Consider the following 20,171-nt stretch of genomic DNA (forward strand, 5'->3'; position numbering starts at 1 on the left):
ATCTGTGCCTGGCACTGGTCTTATTGCAGCTCTTCGAGCTCTATCCAAAACGGCATCTTTAATTGAGGGAAACAAAACATTAACCAGACAGCATCAGAGCGAGAGGTTTCAGCAGAAATGTCATCTTCTCATACACCGAAAAGACAATCCCGCCACTCAGTAATAGCCTACCCAGTCGCATCGAACTGCCCTTCCACAATCCCCGAACTCCATAGTCATGCACCACGCCCTGGACGGCCTTGGCAAGCCCTGCTCCCTGGACCCCTTGCGCCCGCGTCTTGATCGTGTCAAAAGGCTGTGTCGCATACACGGTGACAAATCCTGCCAGGGCTCCCATGCCAAAGGTAGTGAAAACAGTCGGTGGAATGTCTTGTGCTCTGGCCACTTCTTTGAGGATATTGTACGTTCCCATTCTGACGGCAGATGTGGCTGACTGCTTCAGTGTGGTGGACACCAGGCCCCGGTACAGCTCGCGCAAACCGTGAGTTCGAACTAACACCTGTGTCGCGTGCAGACTCGACCGGAACTGCTTTGCATTTTTGGCATCGTCGATTCTTCATACCGTCCGGTCAGCGGACGGCTTCCATAGCCTGTAGGAAATATAGGGATCACAAACAATGCTGTCTTTATTCTTTCAGTCGGCGTTACAGCTAGCACGCTTTCTGTGGCCCCTGCGACAACACCGGCCAGAATGCCCCGTGCTGGCGAGAGAGATCCACGCTCATCAGATAAGAGGTTTCTGATGGTGTCATAAGAGGCGAATCGTACTGCCGCCTTGGCAGTTGTGCCCTGGAGAGTAATCAGACCTTCCCAATAAGTCAAGCAACATCGTCAGCTACGCACAATAATCAGCGTGGAGCATCCTGTATATAAAGCACCGACACCTTCCTGTTGCGCAACCGTGAAGATGAGTCGTAGTGGGTTGGAAGTGGTAGCCGTGCCAGTCGTCAAGAGCTGCACGCGGGTCTTGGCATATTCAAATGGATACTATGGCCATGGTCATGATTAGTTCTGAATCAGCCATGCTGCGATGATCGACTGGACATGCCGTGACAGCAGCTTCCACGCCCCCGGCCACTCCCCCGGCAATCAGAGAGACCCACTGCGGAGTGTATTGCTGAACAAGGGTTAACTTCCTAGTCGCTGGGAGGGGAGGGGTGACTGACTTTCTGTGGCTTTTTTGCGACAAGGGTAGTCATCGTAGCAAAACTGGTAGTGATTGAGTGGTCCAATCCATGGCCCGTCTTTGTTCGCAACCCCGACTTATAGCGGGCCATGTGGGGTTGGCCGACGGAGGGTACTTGCCGCGGATCGAATCCTTCCGTGTGAACGGGGTAAAGTTGACATATTTTCCTCTCCACGCCCTTTCCCCGGAGCATCATACCCCATCTTTAAGCCATGGAAGACAGATTCCCGTCCCGTGCTCGGAGAGCTGCCAAAGCTTGTAGCTTTTGTCGGCGAAGAAAGGTGAGTGAGGTCCGCTCCCCGCTGTACTGCCATACCACTCATCCTCTCGAATAGTTGCGCTGCGACGAAAAGCCAAAATGCTCCAACTGTGAGGGATATGGCAAGGAATGTGTATACATGGCCGACCCTCCACGACCCCGGTATTCCCTATTTCATACATCGTTTCAAAAAGCAAATGAATTGACCCTCCTAGGCCATCCAAAGCCCGGATTGCTCACTTGGTCGCAGAAAATGAGCAACTTCGGGAGAGACTCAGACAGGGAAGTGCTAAACCTGTGCAAGAAGGCACGGGGCAAGAACTGCAGGGGAACCCCGATGGAGATCTCCATCAGCTGTCCGAACCCGGAAAGACGGGTCATTCTCAGTCCGTAGTTTCCGGCATTTTTATCTCCGCCAACGGAGACTCCAGCTACCATGGACTCACCAGTACCCTGTTTGACGATGCCCGTATGGGCCGCCATGACTCAGCCGAACTTGCTGATCCTGCTATTCCTGTGGAGCCCATTCGGAAACAGCTGATGGGAGAGGCTGCTTTTCAACGTAAGTAAAGATTCCCCCTTCCCAAACTTGCATGCACCTATCTATGGAAGACAATCTCATGATAAGATAGGACAGCTAGAAACGTTGAACTTTCAGCAAGGGAAGTTGGACTTTGACGGCGTAGACCCTGAGCTGGGAATGCACCTGTTGTCCCTGCATTGGAACCGTCAACACCACTCCTTCTTGATAACCTATCGCCCTGCTTTCATGCGTGATATGGCAACCAACGGGCCTTACTTTTCAAAGCTCCTTCTGAACGCGATATACTTTGGGGCATCCAAGTTCAGCAATCGGTCCGAAGTGCGTAGAGACCCTGACGACGCCCGCACCGCTGGGTGGACCTTTCGCATGAGGGTCAAGGAGCTGCTGGGGAGTGCCTTGGATCGTAGTGAGGTCACCACCATCCAGGCGCTTCTGGTCATGACGAGCTCTCTGTTCGCTCTGGGGGATGAACGTAGCGCGGCCTGGCTATATGCCGGCACGGCCTTTCGAATGATCATTGACCTGGGCATGCATGTGGATGCTACGATGCTCCCTAGTATGCGCCGTCTCTCGCGAGAGGATCTTGAGATCCGACGGCGTGTATTTTGGGGGGCTTTTGTGGTGGACAAGATCCAGTCCTTATATCAAGGACGACCAGCTAGTCTCCAGCACTTCGATACCAAAGTTTTGTTGTCTTTCCTGGACCATTATGAAGAGCTGGAGCCCTGGCAGCCTTTTGCATATTCAGACGTGCTGTCATACCCGGGATCACCCGCCTACAGTGTGTCGACATTTATGCAGCTCAGTAAACTGTCGCTGGTTTTAAATGAGATCTTAAACAAGGTTTACTCGGAACGAAGCTCAAACCGGTCGCCTCACAATCTCACCGCCACACTCAATAGACTCGATGTGCAGTTGAAAACCTGGTATGAAGCCCTTCCAGACCACTTGCGATACACCAACAGTACCACGGGGGTAGTTCCGCCACCACACGTTCTCTCGCTACTAGCTTTGTACAATGTTTTGGTTATTCTGCTTCACCGGCCGTTTGTGTCCGAAGGACATCTTCACACTGCCGACCCATCGGTGGCCCTAAGCTCCTTCACCACCTGCACGGCGGCCGCTTCCAGCATCATTCAATTGCTCCAAGCCTACGACCACACCTTCTCCATTCGACGAGCGCCGTACCTGATCTCATACGCCACATATGTAGCGGCGACAATATTCGTGCGAGTTGCGGCCCAACGGGAGGGCGTCAGTCGGGCCCACACCAACCTCCAGAGCTGCCTCGACATATTTAAGAAGAACCAAGAGACCAACTGGGCCGTGCGACGAGCCCAAAACGTAATTCTACATTTAATGGACCGGATGGGTGTTCACTTAAATGGCCGCACCGCTATCGTCGATGACCGTCCTGGCAGTATGGAAGATCGATCAAATAACCTGACGATCTCAGCTGGAAGACCATTAGTATCGGCGCCTGCGGTCAGCCACGAGTCCCCACCAGAGATAGAACCGTCCGAGCTGGATATTGACATGATCATTCAAAGCTTCATGCGAACGCAGCCTAGACCCGCAGAAGGGCCTCTGTGCGAACATCTGGAGTTCTCATTTGGATCTACTGTGACTGATTCAACCAATCAGAGTTCTTTGGCTCCAGCAGTCATGCCGTATGAGGAGACGTACTCTTATCCACAATTAGATGATATGTTGTTTGGTTTCAACGGATCTCCACAGGATAATGCATTCAGTGATGATTAACCTGCATTCCGCTTTTGTATGAGTGATCTTGACCTGTACACTACATTATACCATCGTTATCCTTTTCTCTGTTCCAAGCGATGAACGTCAATCGGAACTCCCCGTATCAAACGAACTCCAGCCTATATTAACAGCTGCATGCATCCTACATAAGTTGTTCCAGTGTATCATGCTTTGGCCCACACAAACCCAGGAATCCCCCCACGTCTAAGCTCTATAAAACACACTACCCTCGAACAGCCGCCGAGCCGTCCGAAACACCGCCACTCGATCAACATCAATATCGCCCTTCCAGTCCATCCCCAGGATTGTCTCCGCATGGATGACCCCAGCCGGATGGCGAATACCGACCGGCACAGCGCCAGCAATCTGGTAACCTCCGATCGACATTCCGTGCTTTGACAGGTTATCCCCACCTTCCTTCGCATGGGCCAAGTCCCACGCAATGGTGCCATGAATGACCGTTGCCGCACCAAGACATACTGCCCCCGTCAACTGTAGACTTGCATGGGGTTTGCCCATAGTAAATGCCCTCACCTCGATATCGACACCGTCCGCATCTCCCCTTGCCCGAGACAAAAGGGCAACTTTTGGGGTACTGCGCACCAGGCCCGCAGCCTGCACATCTGCAGCAAGACCAAACCGCACAGCCCCATGCCTCCGAATATCCTCAATCAGTGCCAGAAGCTCCGGATCTGCAGAATCCGCCAGTCTAGAGTCTACAGGCAAAGACGCTACATCAATTAAAACAAACGGATTCGCAGCATCGACAAGACTAACTCGCACGGCGAATGGGCCAAACCCCCGGGATTGCACCGTCAATGTCTCCTGACGCAATCCGCTCGGAAACATGCGTCCTGTCATACTACCGCCTGGGTTGAGGAACGCAATTCTGACAGGACTAGCCGTGCCCTCGACCCCTGGAATCGCATACTTGCCGCCCTCTTGGAACGAGCCGTCAGCCGCGACCTGGACCGTTTCCACAAGAGCTTGACCGGTGTTGGTATTGTAAATCCTGATATCAATCTGGAAAAATCAGCTTCTTCCCGATCCCGAAGGTCAATAAGTCTGAACAAACCTCCTTCTTCCCATCAGGGGCACAGACAAGACCCTCATCGAGCGCAAATGGCCCAACCCCCGAGGCAATGTTGCCACAATTCCCCGTCAAATCGACCCGTGGCTGATCGGGCGCCACCTGCACAAAGGTATACTCGACATCGACGCCGGGACGACTCGACCGTTCCACAACGGCCACCTTGGACGTTGTCGAAGACGCACCGCCTACTCCGTCAATCTGCCGAGAGCTTTCCTTAGTGGACCCCATCGCGGACAGCAGGATTGGTTCCCAGTGTGCCGCTGATGCGGGGAGATGGTGACGATGGAAAAAGAGCCCTTTAGATGTTCCGGCGCGCATCCATACTGCTGGGAGGGATTTCCGTACTGGTACCTCGGGCGTGTATTTGAGTATCTGTAAGATGGGTATAGATTCAGCCCGGGAAATGGAGTATGTCTGTGTCATGATTGCCTGGAGGAGATAAGGAGTCTCGCATGGATATTCAAACACTGGTGGCCAGCAGCTAGGTGAATCAGGGATTGGCCATTGGCTTGTTTACGTGCCGAGTCGTGCTGTCATCCTGTCATCCTTTTTATATATAATTTATCATTTGGCCTAGTAGCTACTGTAGAATTATGGGTAGTTTAGTGCCATGCGATGGAAGACATTGTAGCCACTCACCGATTCCTTCCCTTAGGTCCTGTTCCGCGGCATGTTGCGTTCCGTCCGTCCATCCGAACACCAATCCACCCACTCTACTCACTTCACTGCCCACTGGAATGGCTATGGGGTTAATCAACTTCCGTGGAACGTATCGTTCCACCGATGTCCGGGATTGGCAAGGGGACGAAGAAGTCATGAAGTGGGCTGCATCATTCAACAGACCTGCTGTGGTTTTATTGGGTAGGCGCTTAGGGAATACATGATCTCATGGCCCTGCATAGCTAAGTATTTATTAGCTACGATGTTGAAGTATCCGCCGCGCGGGTGTCTCCTCGGATGAAATCGCAATTCTGGACCGAGTGACGATACTATACTGGACCTGACACTACGTCGAATTGGTGGTACTACAGGAGTGGTATTTCCCGTTTTGTGGACCTCTGGTCTATTCTTTTTCAAGTTATAGCAAGGGTTGTTTGTATAATAGTGGTCTTCAATTTATGCGTCCTAAAAGGTGGCATTCGACATATTTGTATTTCGGGCAGATTATGTTCGTGTAGGAACTTCATTTCTGAACCAAATATAATGGAAGTCTACCTGGTTATCCAATGTAAATAACATTATTTGCACGGATATGGCACTATAAACGCAATTTGGAAGACAATAAAAAGAAATTCAAGCACGTTCCTTCTGCTCGACAGTCACCTTCTCCTCCGCCCTTTGCACATCCACGTTTGTCACGTCCCCCTGCGGAAGCTTTCTCGCCATTGCCACAATATGCCGCGGAGAAGGGGCGTCGCGGAACACGTGGTTCAAGGCCTCGAGGTTGCGACCCATTGTCTCGGGGTAGAACAAATACACGGTTACAGGGATGCACGCCGAAACGACGGCATAGACAATGTAGTATCTCCATCCAATTGTGTCGAGCGCAACTGGCGTGATCATCACCACGATAAAATTCCAAAGCCACTTGTTTGCAGTCGATGCAGACGACATGGCGACACGCAAACGCATGGGTGCGACTTCGGTGCAGTAGAGAAAGTTTGCACCGGAGAAGCCAATGGGATAGAACATGTTGAAGAGCCAAATGAAGACGACGGAGACGATTGATAGTCTCTTGCTGGCGTCGCCGAAGCTGGTTGTGATGGCCAACACCACCATACAGAGACACATGCCGGCCCCGCTGAACATGAAGACCTTGCGCCGGCCGAGGCGGTCAATCGCGAAGAAAGGAATGAAGTTGCAGACGAATTTCCATGTCAATGCGCTGGCGCCTAAAATCCGGGACAGCTCTGCGTCCAGATTGAGGTTCTCCTCGAAGATGGTCGAAATGTAGGTGGAGATCAGGTTGCCCCCACACATCTGCTGGAAGAATTGAATGACGAGGCAGAGGGCAAACCGGTACAGGAGACGTTCCTCATCATCCCCCAGAAACAGCTCTCGCAATGTGAGGCTCTTGGACCGCGCCGTGAGCTCCAGCGATGACTCTATGCTGGCAATTTCCGTCTGCACCACTTCGTCGGCGACTGGGAGACCTCTGTACGCTGCCAGGCTCCGCATTGCTTCGTCCGTCCTGGATACAAAGACCAGCCACCGTGGTGATTCGGGAAGCAAAAACACCGATCCGAGAATGGTCAGGGGGAAAAAGAAAGATAATGCCAATGGGACACGCCACTGCATCTCACCGGTCGTCTTGCTGAAGCCGTAATCAATCCAATTGGTGAGCACGAAGCCCAGCACCATGCAGATTCCATCGACCACCACGTGTTGTCCACGATTCTTTGCGGAACTGCACTCGGCTTGCCACACCGGAACAGTCGCACTTAGTTGCCCGACTCCGATGCCAATGAGGACTCGACCTAGGGTAAACTGAATAATTCCGTAGGAAGATGTCTGCAACAGCTCTCCAATGATAGTAATGATAGTCGCCATGAAGATGGTCTTGCGCCGACCAAGAAGGTCACCAAAGTAGACACATGAGAGCGCTCCCACGAGGGCTCCCAGTTGAAGAGACGCAATGACTGCACCTTTCCTTGTCGAGTTTCTCTCCTTGATAGCACCCTCGGTGTTGACGGTGTCAATCTCCGGAAACGTGCTGACCCTGGTGAGTTGGTCAGCCTCATCCATATATCGAATGTTTATTTGTTGGGAGTGGCTAACCATGAATGCAAAGTGGCAAGCGGTGCTACACCAGCTTGATTGTATCCGTAGGTGATGAATGCGGGTGCTACTGTGAGAAGCACCTGCGCGAGACGAAGCGACTTTCCACGAAGCATGGTGATTCCAGGGAAGGTTACAGGCAAACTACGATGTCGATCTGATTGACCCCAGGGACTATTGCTGTTTATACCTTTGCCAACTCAGCCTAAAAATCTGGGGACCCCGCATTATGCCTTGACCATAATTCAAGGCTGGAGAATATGGACTTGGGCTAAGGAATTCTAGCGCAACAGTTGCGGACAATTCCAGTCCTCCTACCCCAGATTCTATCCATTTGCTGGGGATCAAGGAATCGTGTTTTGGACGTGTGGGGCTTTTGACCTTCCGTGGAATGGAAGATCCCGCGGCCCCAAATGCATAAAATCTCTCCCGGCTTGGATGATGATTTCCATCGTATCTTGGGAGATGATGATTCCAACTCCTTCGCGAGTGCCTTCCACCCTCCCGTCATCTTATCATATCTCCCTAAAATGAGACAATGCGATATTTTAATAGGTCTTTGCTTTGTATATCGAGTATACCTCGCCCTCACCCGCGGGTAATCTGCGGTGATTAAACAAGACACACAGTAGAATCCCATGGCCTACATAATCCATGCAGATTTAGTTGCAATTTTGAATAATTCATTTACAGTCACATCATAACAAATTCACTATAGATAGAATCTTTCTGTTTTTATAATTAACCAGATGAAAAAACTTTGTTTTTAGATCAAGACTAGCTACACAACTATTCTTATATAACCTCATATCCCTCAAGAAGTCTTGAACGTAACGGCTCAGCCCAGTGCCTTCATCAGCAAACATCATCAACACGGCAAACAATACCATGGAAGCAATCAAGACAAACAAGCTGCTTAACGAGACCACACACAACCATATTGGACTTCTTCATGTAAATAGACTTGCCTCTATTTCCCTTTTCTTCTCCAGATTCGATATTCTCGTCGATGGCTACTAGTTGGTTTAGATAGGAATATCGATTCTTTAATATCTTCTAGCTATTGAGCCCGTGACATTTCCGAACTCTCCCTGGCATGCGCTGTTGTGTGTCAGGAGTGGAAGAGTAGACTCGTCATCTTCATTTTCATGGCCCCTCTCGGACATAGGTGCAATACTCCTTTGCTGCTTCCCCTGGCTTTTCCCACTTGGGACTTGACCAATTTGCTATGTCTGGATAGAATCTCCCTTGTCGCCTTTCTCGTTATCATTAATCGGATCAAATTCTCTTGCCTGGATATCCTTTTCCTTCCGTCTTTTTCTCAATGCAGTTAGTTCACGGGCTCCATATTGTATATATAGCCCTTGTTGGTTGATGGTTTTCTCAATAAGAGAAAGTTTCCTATTGGAAGATCTCTGCAGCTATAAATACCTTAAATATAGCTGGATAATAGATTGCTTTTTGTTTGAGATCAGCACATACGACCATAGGGTGTGGAGAACAGGGCTTCCCGTCCGCTCAGCCGTACTTAAGCCACACGCCGGCCGGTTAGTAGTTGGGTGGGTGACCACCAGCGAATCCCGGCTGTTGTATGTTTTTTATGTTATTTTTTATGCCTTGCTTATTCGCACAGCGAGTGAGGCATACACAGCTAGGACCTAGCGTTCTTGTTCCATCGTACTAGATCTTCTCATGGAAATTCCTGGCGCGCAACGAACATAGACACGGAGATGATGTGATTTTACAAGATTTTTGCCTTTATTTCTAAGGTTCTAGTTCAGTGCGCAATCGAGGTGACATTCGTGATGTGTGAAACATTTTTTCCTGAATCTATCGTGAAATTGAAGATTTAAGGTGCGGAAGAATGCAGGACCTGGCTTATTTGGCTGCGGTAATCTCACCAGAACTTGAGTCGGCTGAATGACAACTTCAATACGGCTTTTTTTTTTTTTCTCATTCGGACGCCCCATGGAAAAAGGTGAGAGGTATCTTTGACCAAAATCCCACATTAATACCAAATCGGGCTGAAAACAGAGATCAAACACTTGCGATTATCGTTTAGAGAGTATTTACTACCTTCCGTTTACATCGATTTTCCGAATCCGCTTTGGTATATCAACTTACCGAAGATGGCCGAAGATTATTCGGATATCGAGACAAAGTAGGATCACGCTCTAGCCGGAGCGGTGCGTAACCCCAACCCCGGCGCTCAAGACTCTCTCATCTTACTACAACAAAGGGCTACCGTGCTAAGATAAACTATATTATAACAACCAGAGGGTTTCAAACAATATTCACCAATAGTGGTGGACCAGATGGCCTGGTTGAAACCATGGAATCACTGTTAAATAAGGTTATTGAAACAGTAATGCAACATTCAGGAATATAAGGATTCAGAGAACCAACCTTTCATGATGCAATCATTAGTTCATGGATTACATGCAATATTTTTCTATCTTTTCTTCAAACAGAAATGGGGCAAATGATCAGAAGTTTGCTACATGCAAGATCAGCTCTTGCTATCTATGAAGCACCATGATCCATAATAATAGTCAAGCACTACGATTCGCGGCTGATGGTACATTCAAAATCTCAGTCTTCTCGGATCTACACTATGGTGAATGTTAGCATAAACAGACCACATCCATATACACAATAAAAAGGCCTTCTAACAACGGAATTTATAGCTCAAGCTTCAGTCGGCCCAGAAAATGATGCTCGGACCGGCAATGTCATGAACACCATTCTCTCTATTGAAAAACCACAGCTTGTTGTGTTGAATGGAGACCTAGTAACCGGCGACGCGACCAGTCGGTCTAATTCAAGCGCATATGTCGACCGTGTTTTGACCCCACTCGTCGAGAATAATGTCTCATGGGCTTCCACATACGGGAATCACGATAGTGCTACGAACTTATGCGCAGATGATGTCTTTAGAAGGGAAAGATTTCACCAGAACTGTTTCACGCAGAGTATGGTTTCTGATCCTGCAGCTGGGCTCACAAACTACTTCCTCCCTGTTTTCCCTCACAACTCGACAGCAGCAGAAGTACCGGAAGTAATCTTGTGGTTCTTCGATACTAGGGGTGGAAGCGTGTGTTCCGAAAGTGAGGATGAATCTGACCGTATGCCAGATTGGGTCCATCAATCAGTAAGTCAGTCCTCTGCTACCTATGCAATTTGCAGAGTTGACTACTTCCGGGTCTTGGTCATGGCTTATTAACTATCGAAGGTGACTAAGTGGTTTATAAAATCTCACTCACAGTTGATGGCGGAATACGGGAAGGCAGTACCATCACTTGCCTTTTTCCACATTCCCACATATGCGCTACGAGCTTTCCAGGAGACTGGTATAAGCAACTACACCGAACCGGGGATTAACGACGAAATACCAGTCAAGCAGCAAGGATATTTCTGGGATGATGATGATTATATGGGGCAAGATGCTCCCTTCATGGATGCCTTACTGCGTACAGAAGAAATGGTTGCTACATTCAGCGGTCATGACCATGGGAATGATTGGTAAAAGAAAAAAACCTACCCTTTTTTCCCAGTTTTGCTTTATGAGCAGATCCTATCAATTGAAATCGTGAATAACCGTTAACAATCGTCGTTTTAGGTGTTTCAATTGGAATGGGAAACTACCCAATATGGACCTGGAAGGGAACGGACTGAAAATGTGTTACGGCCGACGAACAGGGTATGGGGGATATGGAGATTGGGCTCGCGGTGGACGTCAGATAGTATTACGGCAAAACGTCAGCGAAACACCCATTGAGACTTGGATACGATTAGAGGATAAAACAGCTGGTGCACGGGTAACTCTCAACTCGACCTATGGACAAGATCAATATGTACAGGAACGATATGCGCAGGAAAGCCAAGGAAGGAAGAGCTTTTCATCGATGAAATCCTTGATATATGTCCACCTATTTGTGTATTTCTTCATCGGCTTAACACAGACATGAATAGTATAAATGCCTACGAGTGGGGGCACAATATTTCTACAATGAAATTTATCTATGCTGACTGTGGTCATCTTTACGAGAAAAACTACTTTCGGTTATTGGCAGAAATATCTTGATTTGGCCTTTATTCCAAAATAGCAAGCCCAATATTTGAACTGATTATGAGACGAAAGAACTAGAAAAGTGTTCACCAGCTTCTGACTTCCACTAGCTCAAGACCAGCGAGTGACAATACTAAATCATATCTGTTTATATTGACTGCTGCTATTCAGAGCCTAATTTATTAGTAGCTAACTTGAACTAAAAGATCCCCATAATAAATGAAGACCGGATCCTTGCAGCGGAATGTGCCTAGACCAGGGACCACAAATTTCGCAGCATTGTTAAGGTTGCTCTTAAGTCTGTCCATAATCAGTTACAGGTGTGCTGTTTTCATTGACTCCTTGAGTTCATCCTGAAGCGTCGTCTGTCGTTACTTTACATCTTCTCTGGTGAAATAATGTCCATCCCTTTCAAAATAGATCTCATCACTGTTGACCTTGAACTTGCCAAGAATAGCCTCGCTAGCATGTTCGTTCACGGCTTGCATTTCCGACGGTCTAGAGACATTCCTGAACGGCGTCGCTCCCCGACAGGAGGTAATCTATAATGTTGTTGTACAGGTCAACATTGACATTTTGAAAACGAGCGTCTCTGTTGTCCAGGGTGGCAAGACTTTCCAATTTGCCAGTTTGCTGCGAGGATTCATGCTATATCACCAACAGAAGAACATGCTGAGCCGACTCCGTTAACTCAATGGATGATCAAATTGCGGAACCACAAAAAGCTGGATTTAACTAGATTGAGCGGGGTGGATCTGCGTTAGTCTAGAAATGCTCGGTTTGTTAATAAGATGGTATCCACAGGTTAGGATGGGGCATACGTTGTAATAGATCGCAATGATTATTTGGCTAAATTCAAAATTTTTTAAACCTTGATTGATTTCATAGTTGCTTCGAAGCATATAAAATGTAGGTAGACCCTCGGAGTAGAAGCAGTATCTCCCAAAATTATCAACTATCTGGATATTGGTTTCTATGACTTGTATAGGGTAAAGTCGGACTTGGGTCTGGACTTAGCCGAGAGGATTTAAGCTTCCTGACACTATCATTGTAGCCAAATGTAGTTGGTTTAACAAATCAATAACAAGGCAATTTATTCCAGAAACTTCATCAATCGCTTGCATCAACCCCCTTATCACCCTTATTCATACCATTCTCCATCGTCATCGACATTTAACCAGAACCTAATACACCAAATCCGTACCATATAGCGCGTTCACATCAAGGGGGTTATTAGTCTGGTCTTTAGCGATGCATGATGATGGGGCTGTGATGGGTTTGCGCTTCATCGCCATAAGTATATGTTATCTAGGGAGATAGGTGGATATAATAACAAACACTTTTTCGAAAATTGGCAGCTGGACAAAAAAAAAAAAAAAAAAAAAACAGGCAGGTTCTAGGACAGCTTTTGTTTGCTGTAGAGAAATGCTGCCGGGCATTGCCGATGATGAGGAAGTTGTAGGAGAATCAAAATTTTTGCTCCTCCTGGACGATCTGGGCCATCTTTTTGATGTCGTTATCTGTGAGCGTAATTTCTTCTTCTTCACCGCGACCTGTACCTCAAAGGAAAAGGTTTCTAACCGACAAAACAAGCGGGCCGTTGCTCACGACGGCTTCCGTCTGCCCCTCCTGCTTTGGAACAGTCAGGTGTTGTCGAAGAACTGCTTCGAATTGGCCCTGGTGCTAGTCTGCAAATTGCAAGCCGGCTCTCACATCTCTGTCCCAATTTCTGGTGTCTCCCGGTGGACAGAAATTGTCAGGGCCGCTCTGGCGTTGCCCTTTGATTCCTTTACTCACCAGTCCGCATCCGACGCAAGTTTCGACTCAAATCCTGAAAGACTTGCCTCTATAACCAGTATCAGTCACTAATTGAACCTACCAAGAGGACGGTTTCGGGGTGCAAATTCCTGGCCCGCTCTTTTGTCTGTGAGGGCGTTTCGATGTCCGCGGATGCGGTCCAATCCAAAGACAAGTTCGCTCCATTCATAGTGGATAACGTGCAAATTAACAGATTGGCAAAGGCCGTATTCGCCCGCTCATGCTCTTTAGACGTAACCATTTTGATAACAAGGAGTTGGGTGTGTGGGTAGTAATAACCGAAGAGGCGCCAACTTATATTTGGATATGGCAAAGTCTAGAGCGAATGCTTGATCGGTGACATTAGTGAATAAGACGTACTGGCTGCTTTGTCCGGTTTTGTCATTGCAGAAATTCTCATGTTCGAGGGAAATTTGAGACTAGAAATCCTACAATCTCTCATACAGATAACGGCTTGTGTTTGTATTTGCGTTCGGTGGGAATTGGAGGATATCGCTCTCCAGAACGATGCCACCCGACCTGTAACCTGCTTATTTGTCGATATCCCCACCCTTTTGCCCTGCAGGTTGACCTTGGGTATAAAGTATAGATGTCACGGGCTCAGTAGCTGGAAGATATTAACGAATCGATATTCCTATCTAAACCAACTAGTAGCCATCGACGAGAATATCGAATCTGGAGAAGAAAAGAAAATAAGAGGCAGTCTACTTACGTGAAGAAGTCGCATATGGTTGTGTGTGGTCTCGCTAAGCAGCTTGTTTGTCTTGATTGCTTCCATGGTATTGTTTGCCGTGTTGATGATGTTTGCTGATGAAGGCGCTGGGCTGAGCCGTTACAATAGATAGGAATGAAAGTGAACGCCATAGTATACATCAGCAACATAATGTCACCATAACCAAACTATGGTTGGATTTTGTGTACATAAAAAGGAATGAATAAAGATGCACAAATATGATATACGATGGATTGTCTTAACAGCATTAATTTATTGTGTAATTAAAATAAAATGACATGACAGTCATCTCTCATGCGAATGTAAACATATACCAATTTCAATGATAAGATTGGACAATCATCCTTCAACATATGATCGATCTTGCGTAGTGTGAAGAAATCGCACTTAACCCCTGATAATAGACTGCTTTTCCTTCTTAATCTGCTTGACAACCTCGATGTCTACCTTCAGGACATTGGCCACGGTGTCAGCAGGGGTAAGGGCGAGCCACTGCGCCAACGAGATATCGGCTACGCGGTCGCTCTTGTAGAGTTCGAGATAAACCACCTTCTCTGTGTCAGATGTGTTCTCGATATAGTGACCACTGTTATCGGGGAAGACTCCAGTGTCACCAGCGGTGAAGTCGAAGGTGCGGGCTTTGGAGTCACCAATGAAAACAGTGGCGCGGGCGTTTCCTTGGTGGAAGTACAGCCATTCCTCGGCCTATAGGTAAAGATAAATCAGCGGTTTGCTTTACTATTGAGGTTTGTCGAACGAGCTTACATTAGGATGCCAGTGAAGCTCGCGAAGACCCTTAGGCTCAAGCTCCACGAGAGCAGCAGCAATTGTAGTCGAGATAGGGAAGTTCGTAGAGTCGATCTTCCGGAGACTACCACCCTGTCCAGGGACAGGCTCAGAGGGGTGATCATATGTGTGGTAGACATATGAGCTGTTGCCCTTCAAAGTGCCCACTGGTTCCTTCTTGAGGTCCTCACTGACAGTGCCGTTGAGGATATAAGGGAACTTTGACGGAGTCTTGTCAAAGACGGAGGGGTCGACGCCGAAGTTCTTCGCGAGGATGTCTCTGGGGGTATGGGCAATCCAATCGTCGACCATGAAGGTGGTTCTATGCGGTCAATCAGTAAATGCTGAGATCGGGTGGGGTGTATGGACATACCCAATCTTCTCAAAGTCACCATCATCGAAAGCAAGAAGGTATTCGTTCTCATCTTCCAAGCCTTGGACGTTATGAGCAACGCCCTTGGGGAAGTACCAGATATCCCCGGTGTTGAGCTTCTCGGTGGTGAAAGCACCGTTCTCGTCAACGCCAGTGAGGAGAAGAGATCCGTTGTAGACAAACCCCCATTCTGCCTATAGCCACGTTATTATCACTCGTATTCAAATATCAGTTCAGGCATCTTACCACTCTATGCCAGTGCAGCTCCCGAATAGCACCCTTCTTCAGATGCTGCTGGGCCCCAGAAATGTCATGGCTTTGAGGGAGGTCCTGAATGACCTGTTCTCTAGACCAGCCACCTGGAAAAAGTCTTGTCTGGGAATCAGAAAAACTCCATTTGACGTTGGGAACAAAGCCATTGTCAGTGCTCGGGGTACGGAGGTGGTCAGGGTTCTGAAGATCCAGGGCTTTATTGGTTCCGCCTAATAAGGGCGCAATTAGCGAATGTTGATTCCAGCATGATGAACATACCTACCTAGGATAGGAGCTCCTTTGCCCTGACCGTTGATTGGCTGGTCATTCTTGGAGACAGCAGGAGAGGCAAGGACAGACGAGAGAAAGAGTCCGACCAGCGCAAAGCTTTGCGACTTCATTGTGAGACTTGGCGGAGAAGACTTGTATTCTTGACCAGAGCAGGCGTGGTTTGTTTCCCTAACGAACTTCCAACCCTCCATCTATATACTCCGGAGTATGTCTTTAATTTCCATGTCCTCTGCTAGAAAAGGATCGTCCAACATTGAACAAAAGGCTTATCACAACATCCCCGGCTCGTATTGCGACTTTTCATCTTGATAGTTCACCCCGAGGTCGCTTCAAGGTCGCCGATTGAAACTCAAATTCAAATGAGTATAACAACATCCTTGGCATAGTGTTGACATCTACCAAATCGGGTAACTCCACTGTCGATGCGGATGCCCGCTGGAGAGGAAGTGTTGACATCAGGCGGAAATCTCGCATCATCCGCTCTCAATTGACATGATTATTCTTGGCAAGGCCCTGATCTACACTGGTAAATCCCGAACACGATATTTGGCATAAGTCCGAGTCATAGGGAACCGAATTAAGCTTTGATTAGGGCCTCGAGTGCGAGCCTTGGGTATAGGGTAAGTCGTGTCTGGCGGTCTTGGCAAAGGTCGAGTAAATTTTTCCGGAATATTGTGATCGGCGATTACTGCCATGTCGGATAGCCGTAAATCATTGATGATATCAGACAGCTACAGTTGTCTGTGCCAATGAGGTGAATCTGCCCCGACGGCGCTGCGGACCAGGTACCGCGGACCGAGCAGATGAAGAACGGAAAAGACGAGCGACATGATTAATGCAAACCCGTGCACAATTGTTACCCGGGATGCATTAGCACCATCGTTTAGGTTCGTCCTAGGGCTCTGAAAGACCTCAAATCCCGGAAAGACCCTTTATCATCAATCACGCAACAATCGGATTCGACCCGGTCAAGGCATTTGTTGATTTTAGTTGGACTTGGCTCTGTACCTAGAGTGGAAATTAGGACTATCCTCATTCTCCTGCATTCCTGATACGGAAGTTGTTCGCTCTCTCCTCCTCTCTCTCCCTATCTCCCATGTTCCTGTCGCAATTCGTCCGGCCAAAGTCGTCTTGTGATATTGAAGTTTCTCTTGCAGTATGGATGATATGTGACTTTCTTGCGTGCTTGATGGGAATGGTCCCCGAGTGCTAGAGAGAAAGGGGAAAAGAAGACATTCGGGAAGCAGCCAGCTGGGGAATCGAACGACTATATAAGCCGAGGAAAACCCGCTCAAATTTGCTCAGCATCAAGCCTGTCATCATCAAGCAAAGACCAAGATGAAGTCCGCTCTCGTTCCTCTCGCGTCTCTGGCTATCCTGGGGGAATGCCTATCTCTTCCCCCTCTTATTCCCAGCATTCCAGGTGTCACTGAGGTCTTGACCGAGAATGCCCCTCCTTTGCCAATTTTGCAAGTTCCTACTCCTCCGCTTGAGAGTCCTCCGTTTACTCCGAGTGACATAAAGCCCAAGAAGATCGGCTATTTCTGGACTGGCTCGGGTGATAAGGAGCACAAGGGTGCGTTTCCTTTACTCTAATGCCGTATCTCTTAAGTGCATAGCTGACAGTATTGCATAGACTTCCTTGCGACATACAGCCTTGACGATGTAAGTGTGTACCCATATTCTTGAAGTCGAACAACAACCTAACGGATAACAGGACACCTTTGGCACGCTCCTCTGGATCACTGATGTCCCCTCCAGTGGCAACGACCCTCACCATCTTGGTTCTTCTCTTGATGGCAAGACACTGGTTGGTGGTGGACTGCTGTCCCTGCTTAAGACGCAGGTGAATATACACTTCTACACTTTCTTTCCAAGCACTCTCTCATGTCGCAATTAGGATACCGCGTTCTATTTCGACACGTCCAACCCCTACCGTCCCAAGTTCAAGAAGAGCAACCGTGCCCTTCTCGCCTCCATTGCAGATGAGATTCGTGCGAAGCCTGATGGAGGATTCTACATCACTTACATGGGCTCTGCACTGGGTACCTCTCCCGGTCGTTTGATCGAGACTGACGAGAACTTTGATATCATCCACGAGTGGCCCGAAGACTTGGAGAGTACCCTTAACATCCTTGGCGAGCAACACTCTCCTCACGGACTGAGCATTGATTGGGACAAGAAGCTCATTCTTACCTCGGATTTTGTCGAGCCAATCAGTATCTTGAAGCCCAGTCCTGCGGTTCGACATGCTGACACGCTTCGACTGTGGGATCTTGATACGAAGAAGATTCTTAACACTATTACCATTCCTGATGTAAGCTCACCCAAAAACCGCTCATCTTGGCTCTAAATTATGCTAATATGAAATTTAGGCAGGCGGTATCCAAGATGTCAAGTTCATCCCCGGGAACCCTGACTCTGCTGCTCTTGCTACTGCTGTCCACCTCGGGCAGGTGTGGATCATCTATCCCCTCCGCAAGGACGCCAACGGAAACCAGGGTACAGCAGAGCTGCTCTACGATCTCGGTCCAAAGGCTCGCGACACCGTCGCTATTTAGTAAGTCCCCTTTGTACTATCTCATAGATTCAAAACCAACCAAATCCTCCAGCACCGACATCACCCAAGACGGCCGCTTCATCTACCTCACCCTGACCACCGCAAACCACATTGCCGCTCTCGACATCAGCGATCTAAGCAACGTCAAGCGTCTCGATGACCCCGACGAGGACCAGCCCACAGTTGGTCCTCACTACGTCAAGGTCACACCGGACCAGAAGCACCTCGTCGTCACCGACTACTTCGTGCAGACCGGAGAGATTGGCATCATCAATACGCCTGCTGACTTCAATGCGCTTTACATTGACATCAACGATGATGGCAGCTTGAGTTTCAACCGGACGATTGATTTCAGCAAGGAGTTCCCGGAGCGTGGTGGTGCTAAGCCGCATTCGACTGTTGTTTTTGATTTGACTGATCCGGAGAATCCTCTCTATTACTAGAGACTGGTTGTCGTATGTGCTGATTAGGGGTGTGAGGGAATGTGGTAGTTTAATTTAATTCGACATTGGCGTGTCTTTTGAGGCCTTCGTCCAACTGCTATGTGACATGTCTTGTTATAACTAAAGTGTGCCTCGGCATAGCATAATATATTAATTACTCTTCAAACATCGGGAATGGACCGCAATTAAAAGAAGAGCTTGTTAATATCGAAATATTCATTGAACTTTCTATATACATATCCCGAGATCCGAAAGATTGTACATTCCCCTCTCACATCAAAACACAGAAAAAAAAAACCGCTCAATTTACCCCGAAGAAAAAGAAAGACTAACTTCGCTCACGGCAAAAAAAAAAAAATAAAAATAAAAAACAAATACATACAACAGCCGGGATTCGCTGGTGGTCACCCACCCAACTACTAACCGGCCGGCGTGTGGCTTAAGTACGGCTGAGCAGACGGGAAGCCCTGTTTTCCACACCCTATGGTCGTATGTACCAATATTTTACTTGATAAAAAATATATGGGGCAATCTTGAGTGCACAATGCAGAGGGTGAGCCATTCCAACTTCAAACACTAAATTACTTTGCATCTACCCGCCATAAACACGATGGCTGCGGGTATTACTGTTTATAATACAAGCTTATCTCCAGTTCGGGAACCTTCAATCCTGCTTGAAAAGACCGGGATATCAGATGGGTTGTATAAAGGCGGCGAGAGAATAGGTATATATACCTTGGAGATGACTATTTTAAGCTGGAGAGAGCATCGGATATCCAATTTCCTTTTGTCTGCACATTTATTTTTTTTATAATGTCAAGCCCTAAAGACCAAGCCATTTTCATCACTGGAGCCTCTTGCTTTGCCACGACTCATATTGCTGCTCTTCTTCCCTAAACCAGAAAGTCCGCCAGAGCTTCCCCCAATGTGCCTCACAACTGGAATTTGCTATTGTTGAAGATATGAGACGACAGGGTACTTTGATGCTGCAGTGAAAGATGTTCATAGTGTCATCCATACTGCAACCCCTTTCAAGGTTTCTGTTGAAGATAACGCGACCTGTCATCAACAGAATAGTGAGCATCCTGACTTTGATTCAGTTGTATGCTCCCAATGTGACGAGAGTTGTTATAACCTTCTCCTTTAGCGCCATGGTCGGTTATGTGTACTCCAAGGCAGACTGGAACAATATGCCTTACGAGGTCGCCGCTGCCAAAGACGC

At 48.0% G+C, this 20,171-nt stretch overlaps 8 protein-coding genes across 8 annotated transcripts; 3 read left to right on the forward strand and 5 right to left on the reverse strand.

Moving 5' to 3' along the window:
* Nucleotides 1–4: 4 nt before the first annotated feature.
* Nucleotides 5–1,201, reverse strand: EURHEDRAFT_408953 (mitochondrial carrier; the record flags this gene model as incomplete). The annotated part of the gene is made up of 5 exons (XM_040780955.1): nt 5–554; nt 617–789; nt 844–987; nt 1,049–1,117; nt 1,167–1,201. Coding segments are annotated over 5 exons (896 nt in total), but the record flags the coding sequence as incomplete, so codon positions are not given.
* A 193-nt stretch (nt 1,202–1,394) lies between these two features.
* EURHEDRAFT_493337 (C6 transcription factor) lies at nt 1,395–3,855 on the forward strand. The gene is made up of 4 exons (XM_040785656.1): nt 1,395–1,467; nt 1,522–1,607; nt 1,661–2,007; nt 2,078–3,855. The coding sequence occupies exons 1-4, from the start codon at nt 1,399–1,401 to the stop codon at nt 3,748–3,750; spliced, it is 2,175 nt and encodes a 724-aa protein (XP_040642290.1). The 5' UTR covers nt 1,395–1,398; the 3' UTR covers nt 3,751–3,855.
* Nucleotides 3,856–3,957: 102 nt separating this feature from the next.
* EURHEDRAFT_493339 (DUF453-domain-containing protein) lies at nt 3,958–5,316 on the reverse strand (the record flags this gene model as incomplete). Its single annotated transcript, XM_040785657.1, has 3 exons — nt 4,829–5,316; nt 4,108–4,776; nt 3,958–4,062 (listed from the first exon to the last, which is right to left on the reverse strand). Exons 1-3 carry the CDS (start codon nt 5,267–5,269, stop codon nt 3,958–3,960), a joined length of 1,215 nt encoding a protein of 404 aa, XP_040642291.1. The 5' UTR covers nt 5,270–5,316.
* An 823-nt stretch (nt 5,317–6,139) lies between these two features.
* On the reverse strand, nt 6,140–7,740 carry EURHEDRAFT_447810 (sugar porter family MFS transporter; the record flags this gene model as incomplete). The annotated part of the gene is made up of 2 exons (XM_040783698.1): nt 6,140–7,565; nt 7,625–7,740. 2 exons carry the CDS (start codon nt 7,738–7,740, stop codon nt 6,140–6,142), a joined length of 1,542 nt encoding a protein of 513 aa, XP_040642292.1.
* Nucleotides 7,741–9,341: 1,601 nt separating this feature from the next.
* EURHEDRAFT_218318 (uncharacterized protein) lies at nt 9,342–9,744 on the reverse strand. The gene has a single exon (XM_040777998.1). The coding sequence runs from the start codon at nt 9,631–9,633 to the stop codon at nt 9,397–9,399; it is 237 nt and encodes a 78-aa protein (XP_040642293.1). The 5' UTR covers nt 9,634–9,744; the 3' UTR covers nt 9,342–9,396.
* Nucleotides 9,745–10,159: 415 nt separating this feature from the next.
* EURHEDRAFT_512819 (metallophosphoesterase family protein) lies at nt 10,160–11,653 on the forward strand (the record flags this gene model as incomplete). Its single annotated transcript, XM_040786102.1, has 5 exons — nt 10,160–10,247; nt 10,312–10,775; nt 10,857–11,146; nt 11,244–11,478; nt 11,597–11,653. 5 exons carry the CDS (start codon nt 10,160–10,162, stop codon nt 11,651–11,653), a joined length of 1,134 nt encoding a protein of 377 aa, XP_040642294.1.
* A 2,978-nt stretch (nt 11,654–14,631) lies between these two features.
* EURHEDRAFT_374675 (Bicupin, oxalate decarboxylase/oxidase) lies at nt 14,632–16,056 on the reverse strand (the record flags this gene model as incomplete). The annotated part of the gene is made up of 5 exons (XM_040778665.1): nt 14,632–14,949; nt 15,010–15,352; nt 15,404–15,597; nt 15,650–15,885; nt 15,939–16,056. The coding sequence occupies 5 exons, from the start codon at nt 16,054–16,056 to the stop codon at nt 14,632–14,634; spliced, it is 1,209 nt and encodes a 402-aa protein (XP_040642295.1).
* Nucleotides 16,057–17,284: 1,228 nt separating this feature from the next.
* EURHEDRAFT_493346 (uncharacterized protein) lies at nt 17,285–19,088 on the forward strand (the record flags this gene model as incomplete). Its single annotated transcript, XM_040785658.1, has 6 exons — nt 17,285–17,522; nt 17,583–17,611; nt 17,664–17,792; nt 17,847–18,263; nt 18,322–18,506; nt 18,559–19,088. 6 exons carry the CDS (start codon nt 17,285–17,287, stop codon nt 18,947–18,949), a joined length of 1,389 nt encoding a protein of 462 aa, XP_040642296.1. The 3' UTR covers nt 18,950–19,088.
* Nucleotides 19,089–20,171: the final 1,083 nt, after the last annotated feature.

The sequence above is a fragment of the Aspergillus ruber genome (genome assembly GCF_000600275.1).
Source record: "Aspergillus ruber CBS 135680 unplaced genomic scaffold scaffold00003, whole genome shotgun sequence".
Lineage (NCBI taxonomy): Eukaryota > Fungi > Ascomycota > Eurotiomycetes > Eurotiales > Aspergillaceae > Aspergillus > Aspergillus ruber.